The sequence below is a fragment of the Herpailurus yagouaroundi genome, unplaced genomic scaffold (assembly GCF_014898765.1).
Source record: "Herpailurus yagouaroundi ecotype Mexico unplaced genomic scaffold, PumYag 162, whole genome shotgun sequence".
Classification (NCBI taxonomy): Eukaryota; Metazoa; Chordata; class Mammalia; order Carnivora; family Felidae; genus Herpailurus; species Herpailurus yagouaroundi.
The window spans coordinates 71,061,894-71,076,884 of NW_024412403.1; the positions used below are offsets into that span (position 1 = coordinate 71,061,894).

Here is a 14,991-nt window from a genome sequence, read left to right on the forward strand (position 1 = left end):
AAAGAAAGAAAGAAAGAAAGAAAGAAAGAAAGAAAGAAAGAAAGAAAGAAGCAGGAATATAGGGGAGGAGTATTCCAAAGAGAGGAAATAGCATGTGCAAAGGGCCCCATAGTCAGAGTAACTGATTCAAGGTCATTTGGCTGGAATGCAGAGGCCAGGGGTGAGAGGTTTGGGGAGAGAGCAGTTCCAGAAGAGCCCAAGAATAAGTCTTTGTCTCTTTGCCTCTTTGCCAAACGGACATGTAAAGCACAGAGGAGCCCATTGCTTGAAATCAAAACTGACATTCTAACCAGATTTGGAAATATTGCCTCAGTCATTGAAGGGGCCTTCTAACCTTTCTGCAGGGTGTTTCTTTCCTGCCATATCATTAGTCAAGTGAGCCAAGGGGTGTAAAACACCCTCAACACAGGGAATACAGGCTTATGCTGGAGGGCCAAGGGACAAAAACTCTCATCCGTGCCCTGGTGACAATTCTGAATTGTAACTCAGTCAGTTCCCATCCCTTGTGTCAATAAGCAGCTGTCAGCAGGGTAGTAATACCCAAACACAGTTCATGGGCACAAGGCAGAACAAGGAAACATCACTTCAGGGCTGGACACAGTCAAGTGATTAAAACATGCACATTAAACCACAAACATCTGCAAAATAGAACGCCAAGAGAAACTTTCACCACCTCTGGCAAAAAAGCTGCATGGGCATGGGCAGAAGACGTGCATACCTGCACACATGGCCTCTAAAGCTTCACTGGGCCACAGGGAGTTCAATACTTTCATGGTGTTTCACCAAGACACTGAGCCAGAGGAAGAGCAAGCAGGTTGGGGCTGGAACAAGCCCCCCAGACTTGGTGCAATCCGCTAGCAGAAGCAGTTCACGCATGCTGACAGATAACCCAGATGGTGAGAAAACAGAACACGTTAGGGACTCCTTTTCAGGTGACATGAAGTGTCAGGGATGGCTGCCTTCTTCAAGGAATTCCATACATTTCTCAACTCATGCTTGGAAAAACAACGCAAGTCTGAGGTCTAAAAGAAATCAGGCGGGGTGCCTGGGTGGCTCAGTCAGTTAAGGTTAAGTGTCTGACTCTTGATTACAACTCAGGTCATGATCTCAACAGTTCCTGACTGAGCCCCATGTCAGGCTCTGCGCTGACAGTGTGGAGCCTGCTTGGAATTCTCTCTCTCTCTCTCTCTCTCTCTCTCTCTCTCTCTCTCTCCCCCCCCATCCCTCCCCTGCTCATCCTCTCTCTCTCAAAATGAATAAACTTGAAAAAAAAAAAGTTCCTAATAAATACATAAATAAACAAAAAAAATCAGGCAACAAGTAAAAACAAAAACAAACAAAAAACCCTCAAATTAACTCTGTGGGAGGCTGGGACAGGGGAGGGGGCAGAGTAGAAACTTCTAGCAATGCCTGATTCCAGGGATGGGGAATTTTCCAACCTCTACAGGTACCTGTGGCAGCCCCTCCCTGGCCTGAGGCTCAAGACTGAACAGGGAGTGACCAAAAAGGCAAAATCAAGGGCTCTGAGCAAAAGGGGAGGAGTCCTTTATGAAAAATAGCACCGACCAGCCCAATGGAAGGGCATCCTAGAGATCTCCCCTCCATTCCCACCTCCTTGCATTTTCCAGATGCTCTGCGGCCCAGAGAGGTCAGCTGGCCTCCACAGAGTCAGTTAGCAGCAGGCTTAGCTTGATTAGGACAACATGACTCTTAAGTTGAGCCTCCCTGCTCTGCAGGGTACTGTCACTACTTCCCAAAGCACCAGGTACCAGGTAACAGAGCATGGGCCTCAGAATCAATCAGATCTGGTTCAAATTATGGCTCTACTCCTTATTAACAGTAAGTTTCATGAATCCTTGTCCTACTCCGTTTCCTTCTCCATAAGCAGAGGACAGCCCCCACTGCCAATACACTGAAGGGCTGTTGTGAGCATCAGAGATAATGTATGTAAAACATCTGGAGCATGGATGAGGGGTGAGCAAGGGCAGCAATTATTCTGTTTCTAGAGGTCCACAGAATTTGCATTCCTACAGAAAGTCTTGCCAGAGTAAAGCTGTCCCCCCAGCAATTCTGCAGCCGGGTCTCCATTTTAGATCAGAATGCTCTCACCAGAGAAGGAATAAAGGACTCAGATCATGCTGCAGACTTTTTGCTCAGCATGTAAACTTCCTTTGTTTGCTTTGAGACTCACTCATCCACCTATTTCTGAGAGGATATACAATGGTTTAAAAATCTAACATACAATACAAAATTAGAGAATCAAGGTTCAAACAGGAAGTCTGCCTGAAGGATGTGGAGGTTCTAGATGCTGAAACAAAAAGGGGAATGTACTGGGTGGCAAAGATCTTATTTTCTTGTCTAACTGTTGAAAGCAGCCCACAGAACCCTGTGCAGCCAGGATGCACCCAGCCAAGCTCAAACTGGCAGGTCACTTCTTTAAGCACGAACAACAGCAAAGTGGTGACTGGCAACCTGGAAGGCAGAAGTCCTCGGCCACCCCTCCCTTGTCTCCCGAGGCCAGGGACAGGCCCAGTTTAGGGAGAGCAGGAAAGCAGTCCTTGTTCCAGTCTGAACCACTCATCACATTTTTATCCACACAATTTCAGAATAAACAACTTACAGTCAACTTCTAGAAAGTTCTGGAAGAACAAGAAAAGTAGTAAAGGGAAATTATTATTTTGACCAAGGAAGGCTCAAGAATAGATTTCCAGGTAAAGATAAGAAATTAAGAGCAGGAGCATTCCCTCATCTGGCCTAGCCAGATACAATGTATTGGAAAAAAAATGCCTGCATTGATGACAGAAGCGTCCCTTAGCTGTGGACACTGTTAAATGACCTCTCACAGCAATGTGACCTGAGCGGGATAAAGACTTCCACTCGTAGAATCAGGATCCTTGTCCTAAATGGAATCCTACATAGAAACAGTTTCCTTCTTTTTGCAAAGAACAGCTTTCCAAGAAATATAAAGTGGGCCACAGAGGTGGGATTTAGGGCCAGTCATATGAACATACTCCTAAATCACACAAGTTGATAACAGTCTATCCCAGGAAAACCAGAGCAAGAAGGAAACCAGAACAAAGAGCCCCCTGTGAGCTGCGACACAGGCCTGCTATCAGCTCATCTCCAAGGGCTCAGGGTCGCTCCCTTCAGGGGAGGTAGGGGCGCGGGGGGGGGGGGGGGGGGCCCCCCACACGCGCTGCCCAGCCAGCTCCAGCCTTCCTGACACCACTCTCCAGCCAGAGCTCACAGGCCTGTGGGCTCTGTCACAGTCAGTTTGCAGGATTCAGTGGAAGCACCTTTAATCTGCCCAAATCAGGAGGCAGCAGAAAACTCAGTAAACAAAGTAAGAAATGCTTAGGACTCTTAAAAAAACAACTCTCAAAATCTAATTATTATTACAAATCTAAATATCATTGAAATAAATGGTATCTGGGATTTACTTCAAATAATGGGAGAGAGTGGTTAGGCACAGAAATCAGATCGTCTAGGAGTTGGTAACTGGCAAAGATGGACAACAGGTACGTGGGTTTAATTTCACTGTTCTACTTCCATAAGTTTGAGCTGTTTCATTATAAGTAAAAAAAAAAACAAACAAAAAACAGGGGCCCTGGGGTGGCTCAGTTGGTGAAGCATCCAACTCTTGATTTTGGCTTAGGTCATGATCTCAAGGTTTGTGAGACTGAGCCCCACGTCGGGCTCTGCACTCACAGTGCAGAGCCTGCTTGGGATTCTCTCTCTGCCCCTTCCATACTCAAGTGCTCTCTCTTGCTCTCTCTCTCTCTAAATAAATTAAAAAAAAAAAAGTAAAAACATCATACCAAATCATTGTGAAAATGTAGGTAAATATAAAATTAAAAAAAAAAAAACAGAGAAAACAAAAACCACACATAATCCTATCACCAGAGACAACCACTGTTAACACTTCAGTCTATATACTTCCAATCTTTTCCACATTCTTCTCTCTTTTGTTTGTCAAGTAGGATCATATGTTTATGCTGTTTTATTACTTGCTTTCCCTTCCTCTCTTACTTTATCAAGAATTATTCAAATCCTTGGGAATGCAAGCTGGGGCAGCCACTCTGGAAAACAGTACGGAGGTTCCTCAAAAAACTAAAAATAGAACTACCCTACGACCCAGCAATTGCACTACTAGGCATTTATCCACGGGATACAGGAGTGCTATTTCTAAGGAACACATGCACCCCAATGTTTATAGCAGCACTATCAACAATAGCCAAAGTATGGAAAGAGCCCAAATGTCCATCGATGGATGAATGGATAAAGAAGATGTGGTATATATATACAATGGAGTATTACTCGGCAATCAGAAAGAATAAAATCTTGCCATTTGCAACTATGTGGATGGACCTGGAGGGTATTACGCTAGGTGAAATTAGTCAGTCAGAGAAAGACAAATATCATATGACTTCACTCATATGAGGACTTTAAGAGACAAAACAGATGAACATAAGGGAAGGGAAGCAAAAATAATATAAAAACAGGGAGGGGGACAAAACAGAAGAGACTCATAAATGTGGAAAACAAACACAGGGTTACTGGAGGGGTTGGGGGGGATGGGCTAAATGGGTAAGGGGCATTAAGGCATCTACTCCTGCAATCATTGTTGCACTATATGCTAAGTTTAAGGGTATGATTGCTACATGTTCTTTTATCAAAAGGTAAGCCAAAATCTACTTCCAATATATGGCTTCTATAAGTAAGGGTGTGGTGAACTAGGAAGGATGACATTTGTTATAAATAGGTGATTCCAAGTAAGAAAAAACTGCATGAAATGTCCCCAAGCAGAAACTGACAGTACACATGAAAAGAAATACTAAGAGAGCCACTGCTGGCTCATAGACTACATAATTCCCAGCAGTTAGGAACCTTCCAGGTACTCGCCATTGCTAAGGCCATGGTGGGAAGAAGAGGAAACGTCAACACCTAAAACTGAAATACGCTCATAAAGTGAGCAATAATTCACACAGTACATTCACACAGTGGTTTAAGACATCTGCCAGCATCTCTGAAATGCTGGAGTGTTGATATACTGAGTTTTCAAAGGGAAGAAGATTTGCATGGGCTTGGGGTGGTATGGGAAGGTTCTGTAAACACAAGAGTAGATCCTGCGGCTTCTCGGTTCTCGGAGACCACTGTGCCTCAGGCATTCAACCATGGCCTTTCCGATCACTCTATCAGAATTAACATAACTGGACATGGCTTTGTTCTGTCACTGAGTTCTTTCCCTCAAGGCCTAAGGATGATTTCCTCCCCCATAAAAAGAAAATCCACAAAATCCTCGAGCTGGGGAGATAGATGAGAGGGATCCTGTTTTCCCTGCACTATTTGTCCCTGCCAAGAAGGAGATTCGGCAGAGTATCTGTGAAGACAACGCCTCATATGATCAATGTCTGAATGCCAGTCAAAAATGTAATTTTTCTTTCTGAAGCAAATCCATAAATGGCCTATATTGTGACACACTGTAAAGACTGAGAGCTGAACACATTCCAGCCATGTTCCGTCTGGCTTTCCTGGGCTGCTACAAACCACCAGAGGCCTCTGAACCAAACTGTTTGGCTCTGGCCCAGCAGCCGGGAAGGGAGGCGCAGCCACCGCAAGGCCATCTCCTCTAGGGGTGGCCCTGAGGACACAGTGAATGACGACAGAGCTGTAGGGGGACCAAGAAGGGAACCGCAGACGACTACGCTTTCTTCCCATTTTTTCCTTCCCCTTATCCCTCCCTGTCTACCATTTCAGTTTTTTATTTCAGAAAGGACAACTGTGGCTCTCTTATCACCAGGTCAAGGATGGAGTGGAGAAAAAGTGGGTCTGTGACACACTGGACACGTGCTGAGGTCAGAAACTATGTAAGTGGTTAATTAAGTGCTTACCACTTAGTAAATGAACAGCAGCCTCTCCAAACTGAGTTTTAGCCCCAAACATAGGGGTCCCAGCGATCGCCCTACTGCTGAGCCACCGAAATTTTCAAGAGGGCATGCTCAGTGATGAGCACTCTGAAAAAATTGTGAAAGTATGTGTTGGAATGGCAAATTCAAGAATGATTTTTTTACAAAATCTTGCTGTTAGTGAGTTGTTTTGATAGTAGAAAACTAGTTTAGGAATAAGTTATTACCTAACAAGTGTCAGGGTGGATGTGGAGAAAAAGGAACTCTCATGTACTGTTGGTGAGAATAGAAATTGGTAGAGCCACTGGAAAATCATAGGGAAGTTCCTTAAAAAGTGAAAAATATAAATACCTTATCTTCCAGTAATTCTACTACTGTATTGACCAAAGAAAATGAAAACATTTGAAAAGATCTATGTGTTCTATATTTAATGCAGCATTATTTACAGTGCCAAGATAAGGGGACACCCCAAGTGTCCACTGAGAGATGAATGGATAAAGAGGAAATGGTGTGTGCACACACACATACACATATAATGGAATATTATTCAGCTACACAAAGAGAATGAGATCTTGACATTTGCAACAACATGGATGGGCCTCGAAGGTATAATGCTAAATGAAAGAAGTCGGACAGAGAAAGACACATACCATATGATGTCACTTACATGTGGAATTTAAAAAACAAATCAAATGAACAAACAAATAAACAAAAAGCAGAAATAGACCCAGAGAGCAAGCTGATGATTGCCAGAGAGGAGGGCAGTGGGAGAATGGGCCAAATGAGTGAAGGGTCGTGGGAGGTATGGGCTTCCAGTTCTGGGAAGAATAATGTACGGAGATCAAAGGCACAGCATAGGGAATGTAGTCAGTGGTATTATAACACATACTATGACGACAGAGGGTAGCTACTCTTGTGATGAACACAGCACAATACATATGTTTATCAAATCACTATGTTGTACACCTGAAATTAATGCACCATGTGTCAACTATACTTCAATTAAAACAAAAAGCTATCACCAACGTTCCATTTATCTATTTAACTGGGACTGGAACCTCTCAGAGCATGGGTTCATTTCTGACCTAGGTCTGTGTCCTCCCTCTGGATTTATATACCACAGAAAAGCTGGAGAAAAACAAATAGAAATGCAACCTGAGATGCATGCAGTTCTGTTTTTCAGCCAGATTTGCTAATCCAGCAATCTTTAAGGTTGGCCAAAACTGGGCCAGAAGGCTCAACAGGCCTCATGCATAGGGCTTGAACTTTACCTTTTCCCCCCAAAAGAAGCAAGAATCTAATGCATAAATGCAGAACAGCTGTCTTCTGGCAAAGACAGCGTCCCGTCACACACACATGGCCACACCCTGAAACAGAGACATACACCCGCCCCGACCCATCACTGAGCTCCAGCTGACTTGACTGCTGTAGGTTTCCCCAAAGGTCCCTGAGCTCACCCTCGGATGTAAGAATGGACACGAACCACAGGCTGGGGTGGCTCAAAATCTGCCATCTCCTACCGGCAGGGCCAACGCCCGCCCACATGTAGAGATGAAACAGAAAGAAAAGTTACCTTGCAGACAGCCGCCTGGAGTATTGCATCAAAGCCTCCTTCGGGAGCATCGCGGTTCCGGGACACCCTCTGTTTCCGAACCTCCTCATTGAAGCTGTCAACTCTGTCTGTAAGGGGCAGCAGATGGCGGAACCCAAAGGATGGGACGCAGTTTGGGAATAACTTGTAACTAGAGAGAAAAGAGAAGAGTCACTTTCCATCACTGTAGGTAAATCTTAAGCAACCAAGTACTCTGTGTGTTCACTGAGTGCCTTGAGCAGCAGTAATGGATATTTACCCAGCACCTACTGTGTGCCCCTGGGACACACAAAGAGAGAGACAACATGGTTCTTACTCTACAAAGGCCAAGACCTACACCACAGGCAAGTCAGCATATCCAGGTTGTATGTGAATGGAATGGACAAATGGTTCGAAAAAAGGAGATAATAGCAGACTCCTGCTGTCAGAAGAATACGTCACAGAGATGCCATGCCATGGGTCTTGAAAGATGGGAGGGACCAGTGGCATGGGCACCATGGCCTGGGCAGCACAGCAGGGAAGGATCTTTTGGGCTAAGAAAGGTGGGCAGTGTCGAGTGAGAGCAGCCTGAACAGAGGTACTGTATGAAAGCAGCTTCCCACATCAACTCTGCTGCTGCCACGTGTTAAAAGATCACATAGAATCCCTTGGAGTGAACCCATTCAGAGACGCGAAGGACATCCTGGCACATGAGCAAAAGCTAGTGGAACAGGAATGAAGACATTCTATCTGCTACTTCATTCATTTATAAATATTGTGATGATAAGCGACCAGCTCTCCTAAATGCAACAGAGATCACTCAGAAGCTAACTGTCCTCAGATGGAAAATTAGATGTGGCAATTTGGGAAGAGGCAAGTATTGCGTCTCAATAGCAAGTTAATGCCACGTCTTTCTCCTGCAATACTGGGCGATCTCATCTTCAGTCTGCAGTAGAGATCCTGAGTGGTTCCATCCCTGGAGGAAATTAGATTCCAATTACAGATCTAGGAGTCTCAGCTTGGCATGCAGTCGCTCACACAGGAAGAGAGGCCTTCCATTGTTTCACCAGTGGATTCTCGAGGGGAGAGGGAAGAGGGTCCTGGCCAGAGAGAAGCACACATGCAAGAGCCCCGTAGCAGGAGAGAACACAGGGAGCCCAAGAACAAGGAAGGCCAGTGAAGCTGCAGCGGGGGCAGACAAGGTGAGGATGGGCCAAGGGGAGGCTGAGAAGGCAGACTGAAAGAGACTGTGCAAGTTTGCAGCCACGTTAAGAAAGCCTCTCTTTTAGAACAAAAGATGGAAAAAAAAAAAAAACAAAAAGAAACAGCCGGGGGGGGGGGGGGGGGGGGGGGGGGGGAGGGGGGCTGGTTATAATCCAACTTAAGCCGTGTGTATGGAGAGGGAAACAGGCTTAGCAACTGCTAGGGAATCCTGCCTAACTGCAGCCAAGAAGCAGCAGCCAGGGCAGGTCTGGACAGGTTCCCTTCCTCCAAACAAGAGGCAAACTTTGGCTTTCTAAGAGGCCATTCCACTCTCCTTCAGGACCTACAGTGCCTGCTCCATCCACCAGCCACCGCAGCAAACCGGCTCTGGACAGAGTCAACCCCACTGCCATTCTGGCCACGACTCTCTCTGGATGGGGGCGGGAGCTACAGGCTTCATCCATCTGCCTTCCCTTGGCTTCACTCCCTCCTTCTTCCTCAGACTTCACTTGTACCTTGTGCTTGGACAGGACAGACTTTTCTATATATGATCTGGACCATCAAATTTTTTATTCCCATCTCATTTTTCCATGAAGACAAGGTCATGGAAATTATATTCCCGGAGAGAAGAAGGAAATGAGCTGAGGTCCTATTGGTAGTTATTTGACAAATGGACAGGTGCAGGAGGAAGAAAACACACACAAATTTTCCCTTCCTTCAAGCCGCTCCTCCTCTCTGTGTGGTTCTGGTCTACTATGCAGGACTTCGGGAATGTGATGGTTGTCACAGTTGACCGAGTGGGTTGAGGAGAGAAAGGAGAGGAAAAGAATGATAACTGCTATTCAGCGAGAAAGCCAGGGAAGCTGTGAAAAGCTCACCAAAATTAGCTTGGCATTTTTTACCTTTCCCCTTTTATTCATGCTAACAACATTAAGTAGATATATTTTTACTTGGAGAATTACTATTAAATAATCAGGAAATAGAAAATGTGTTTGCCAGAGAGAAGCCTTCATGGCAGAGAATTTACTACAACCAAATCAGTCATCTCTTTGAGGAAAACAGCTTTGTCACACAGATCCTGCTGCATGTCCCATAGTCACTAAAATACGATGTCCCCTGTGACTATTTAATTTAACCTCTGGCAGAACTGAGTGAACTGAAGGTCTGGGCACTTGGGGGTCTAACTCCAGGAAATGCTCCAACCCCCACCCTGTGTCTGTCTGTAGAGCCCTGTTTGGGGCCATGTATAGGGAGTTATTCCATCAAGGATTATAACCAAGAAGGTAAGTAAAATATATATGCTTAAGTTGCCTGGGGGAGCATGTACGTATGAAAAGTGATTCCAATTTGAAGACGCTAGACCCAGGCAAATCCAGAAAACAATCTATGGCTTCAGGACAATATTGTGGGACAAGCTGACTGGAAACAGCTCCGTCTTAGTCTAAATACAGAACTGCCAGATAACATATAATTTTTCAAAATGCTCATATGTAAATGTTAATATGGAAGCTTAGCGGGGAAATCCCAGCTGCCGGAGATGAAGGAAAAAAAAACATTCAACAAATGAGTACAGTTACGAGATGAGGTGGGCCTGGAGTAAGAGCTCATGCCAAAGAGCTCCCGGATGTGCCAGGACCCGACGGAGGTCCTAAGGGTTGGGGGCACGATTCTAACGGGGACAGATGAAGCACTGGAACAGGGCTCTCTTCATAAAGCTAAGCTCTACAAAGAGCTGCCCTGTCACCAAAATGAAAGACACAAATTCCAGCCACTAGCCTGGGAAAGAAGCAAGGAAGAGCCATTCTGGGCCGAGAGCATGATGAATCACCCATAAAAATTGTTAACTCCAGGCTCGAGCAAGTCAGGATTCACTACTTTATGGTGAAGGAACCCCCAAAGGAACAATAAACAGGAAAACTAGTCCCATCGAAACCCGGAGGATCCAGGCAAACACATAACTGCCCTACAAGGATGGGGCTGTGATCCTCACCCAGAAAACCACCTCGGATGAAGAGGAGCTTATGACAAACTTATGGATCCCGTGAGAAACAAACCACCATGAAGGAATGTCCACAAATGCAACAAACTGAATGATGTGCCGTTCAAGAAACAGAGATAACAGAATGATTTGAAGCACTGTAAATGCAAGGATATTTAAAACATTAAAGGAGAGGAAAGAATACATACCAAAAGCCAGAACAGGATATTATTAGAAGAAAAAAAAACAAGGCTGTGAAAACAAAACAATATAAAAAACAGAAGTTTGGAAAAAGAACCAAATAAAAACTATAGTCAGTGAAATTCAAATATGAAACTTCAGTGTATGGACTAACCAACTAAAAACCAAAATGGTAAACTAGAAGAAATTTCTTACTAGGGAAATTAGCGTTAGAAAATGAAGAGGAGAGGAGCCCCTCAGTGGCTCAGTCAGTTAAGTGTCTGACTCTTGATCTTGGCTCAGGTCATGATCTTACAGGTTCATGGGTTCAAGCCCCAGGTCGGGCTCAGCACCGACAGTACGGAGTCTGCTTGCCTGCTTGGGATCCTCTCTCCCCCACTCTTTCCCTTCCCCAACTCGTGTGCACGTGTGCATATTCTCTCAGAAATAAATAATAAACATCTTTTTAAAAAAGAAAGAAAATTGAGAAGATAGAGGAATCAAAGAGAAAATGTCTGAGAATTTTCAAGAATAAAGACGTATTCTCCGATTAAACAAGCAGACCAGATTCTGAGCAATGTAAATAAAAGCAAATCTAATCTAGACACATTCAAATGTGTATCATTATAGAATATGAAAAGCACAGGAAAACATTAAAAGCCACCAGAGAGAAGGAAAACCATTAGATGGACAGCCACCTTCTCATCAGCCACAGGACATGCCAGAAGACAATGAAATAACACCATCAAGGTGATGAAGGAATACTGTGACCCTTGGAAGAAACACAGGGAGGGTAAGGGAAAACATAAATGATGAAGGATGAAATATGTGAGTTTACTTGCCCAGATTTTTGCATGTGTATTTCCATTTTTGTTGTGTGGTGAGAACATTTAAGATCTACTCACTCTCTTCCAAGTATACAAGTGTATGTTCCAAGTATAATATCGTTAACTAGCATCACTGTGCCATACGCTACATCCCCAGGACATACTCATCTTATAACTGGAAATCTGTACCTTTTGACCAACATCTCCATGTTCCCCCCACCTCCCAGAAATTACCAGTCTACTCTGTTTCTGTGAGTTTGGCTTTGTTAGGCCCCACCTATAAATGAGACATGACATGTATTTCAACAACAGCCCGATACCTCGAGCAAAAGGAAATGTCTTCAGGGCCGGGGATAACAGGCTGCATTAATCCTTCAAATCCTCTATCAGTAAATCCCACATGACTTTTCCCAGTGACACTCTTCCTGTTACTCAAAATAGCAAGTAAACAGATCTTTAATCTGGTGATTAAATGATACTGTGCCTTTTTGCCGATTATGGCAGCCCTGTTACTACTACTTACCCCAGTCCTGGCATTGCTAGCACATTCTAAGATAGGAAGGGATGAATCTAGGATTTTGATCCTTTGGCAAAAACGTCTGGAGCAGGAGGAGGGACAAACCTCAGAAAAGCCCCATGAAAAACCAGCTCTCTTTTCTCTGAGGTGTCCTGTATAGGTGATTAAGTCACTCCTGACTCTATCTTCCCAAAACTTCCTGGGGGCTCTTGCTATTCCCACTCCCTCAGGGGAGAAAAATCCAACTGAAGGGGCCATCGGAGCTTGAGGAGAACCCCATGACTCTCCTCTGCGCACTAGCTGAAGGAAAAGAATAGACGAGGATCGCAGGCAGTGTGCACCGGGCCAGGGATGAAAGGCAGACAAGGGAGGCGGGCCAGCTGTGCGACATGAAGAGTCGTAAGGACAGCAGCGGCCGAGCATGTGGTACAAACCCAGCTCCAACAGACCTGCCCGCTGTTCTAGAAAACCTGGAAATCCTGGTTATTCTTGGTCAAATCTGCTAACAAAGCACACACAGGCTGGATCAGGTATAGGGACAGCCACCGTTCGCTGTTCTCCCCAGGAACAGCGGGAATCTCTGGGACCCAGGACACCACATGCATTCCACTGCCTGGCCGTGCGGAGATAAACCTCAGCCTGCTCACTGAGCCAGAGTGACTCCCTGATGCAGTGCCCAGCTTACAGAAGAGAGATTTGCATGACTCGGCCCTGCTGTTTCCTTCAGAACTCCTGTTCTTCACTAGATTTCCTGCCTTGCGAGTCTTTCAGGGTGCCTGTGCTCACTGAGAAGACTTTTACGTCTACAATTGGTTCTGCCTTCCAGGCCTTCAAGAGGGACTCTGGATAAATTGTGCGTGATAACCCTGAATATCTGAATGCTGAGTCTCCAGAGATAGTCCCCTCCATCCTCTCTGGGCTGCCAATCTAGCACATCTTATAGTGAGTGGATGGTCCTGGGGAAGTGACCGTGGAGATATACCCTGTCTGTCCAGAAACAGGGCCCAATCAGAAGGCAGAGGTGAAAAGAAGCAGACAGAATCACTCTTAGGGATGAATTGAAAAAGGCTTTGGTTAAGCTGCTGTTGTACCTGGTAAGAAGCAAAACTCCAACATCAAGTCACGGCACTGAGACTCAGCTGAAAAGGCCTTGGAGACGGGACCAAAGTAATAATAATGCCAGAGGCCACCTGTGGCCAGGAGGAAGCTAAACCCAGCAAATGATGACACCTGGGCCTCTTCACAGTTAAGGAACTTAGAATTGCTTTTGTATTTAAACCTTTTTCTTATCTATTATCTTCCCCACCATTGTGTCAGTTCCCAACCCCTGGGGAACACGTAAGGGAGATTCTAGGAGATTTACAGAAAATTAGGAAAGATTCTGGAAAACATACATTACCAGCATAAACACCACTGCATCCTGAGCACCCAGCCAACCCCAGGCCTGGGAGCTGTTGAGGTTGTGGAAGATTAGCTGGGGAGCTGGGCAGGCTCAGGGGCTTAGGAACAGCTCTCTTCCCCCCAGGGGCAGCCAAGTAACCCAAGAACTGAAAATGCCACCACAGGTGGAAGGTCCTGGATCCGAGTCACCGCTGAAAGGAGAGCTGCCGTAGAAACCAGTTCAGGCCTCATCAGAGTTTGTACAAGCAAGAAAGACACTCTGATGGTGCTGAGCCACTGAGATTTGGGGGCTATGTTACTGTTGCATCACCTAACATTACCCTTAGGCAAGCGCCTTGAAGGTCGGGTTGTTTGGGGATGGGCGTTTGTCCTCAGACTCAGGTAAAGCCTCTGTGTGGTCATGTGATTTGAATTCGGAAAAAGCAAGCACCATATTAATGGGAATGCAGACTCTAAAACTAGTTTGTCTGGACTCTTACCCCAAATCTACCCCTTACAAGTTGTGTAATCTTAGGTAAGTGGTTTATCCTAAGCCTTGGTTGGCTCACATAAATCTTAGAGACCTAAAAAGATTGCCATCAGACTTGAATGAGATAATCCACATGGTTCAAGGCATATAGTACAGTGCCTGATGCTTGGTAAGAATCTCAGTCTTAGCAGCTTCTTATCTAATAAGTATTCTGGGGTCTTACATCCCAAAGCCTAACTAAAGTTGTATGTGGGGATGAGAAAGAAAAACTTGGAAGTTACCACTCATTGTAATCCTGCCCACATCATCCTGACATTTACAGGAACACTCGTAAGACTAGAAAGGAAACAAACCAACCTTGTAGAGGTTGCCTTGGGGGAGTTGGAGGCTGTGACCCTCCACCCCACACACAAACACACCATGGCAGAGTCCTGTCCACCAATCCTGTTTCCTCTTCTTCCTGAGCACAACTGAACTGGTTTCCAACTTCATTGCTAGAATTCCATCGTGTCTGATAAAGTGCAGAAGTGGCAAAGGCTATTCACTCGTGGCCCATAAGCTCCTCCTATGAGCATCTGCCCAGGCACAACGACCCTAAAAGCCACATGTAGAAGATAGAGGAGTACAGGGTGGGCAGAGCAAGGGTCCCTGAGTCACCGCGTGGAAGGGAGGTGTCCACTGGATTTAGGTAAGCAGGAAATAAACTTCTATCACGACACACTTTTTGATTTATTTGTTGGAGCAGTTAGAAATTCCTGCTATCTGAACCAGACCCACAAACGTATGGCCAACTCATCTTTGACAAAGCAGGAAAGAACATCCAATGGAAAAAAGACAGTCTCTTTAACAAATGGTGCTGGGAGAACCGGACAGCAACATGCAGAAGGTTGAAACTAGACCACTTTCTCACACCATTCACAAAAATAAACTCAAAATGGAT

General features: G+C 45.2%; 1 protein-coding gene across 3 annotated transcripts in view; it reads right to left on the reverse strand.

The window, feature by feature from the left end:
* The window catches only part of ITGB5 (integrin subunit beta 5), a 122,935-nt gene that overhangs the window by 70,488 nt on the left and 37,456 nt on the right, over positions 1 to 14,991 (reverse strand). For all 3 annotated transcript variants that reach the window (XR_005793323.1, XM_040484772.1, XM_040484771.1), the window contains exon 5: positions 7,480 to 7,648. Coding sequence is in view for 2 of the 3 variants with exons in the window: in XM_040484772.1 (XP_040340706.1) it covers positions 7,480 to 7,648 (169 nt within the window). In the remaining variant the exon portion in view is untranslated. The remainder of the gene's footprint in view (positions 1 to 7,479; positions 7,649 to 14,991) is intronic.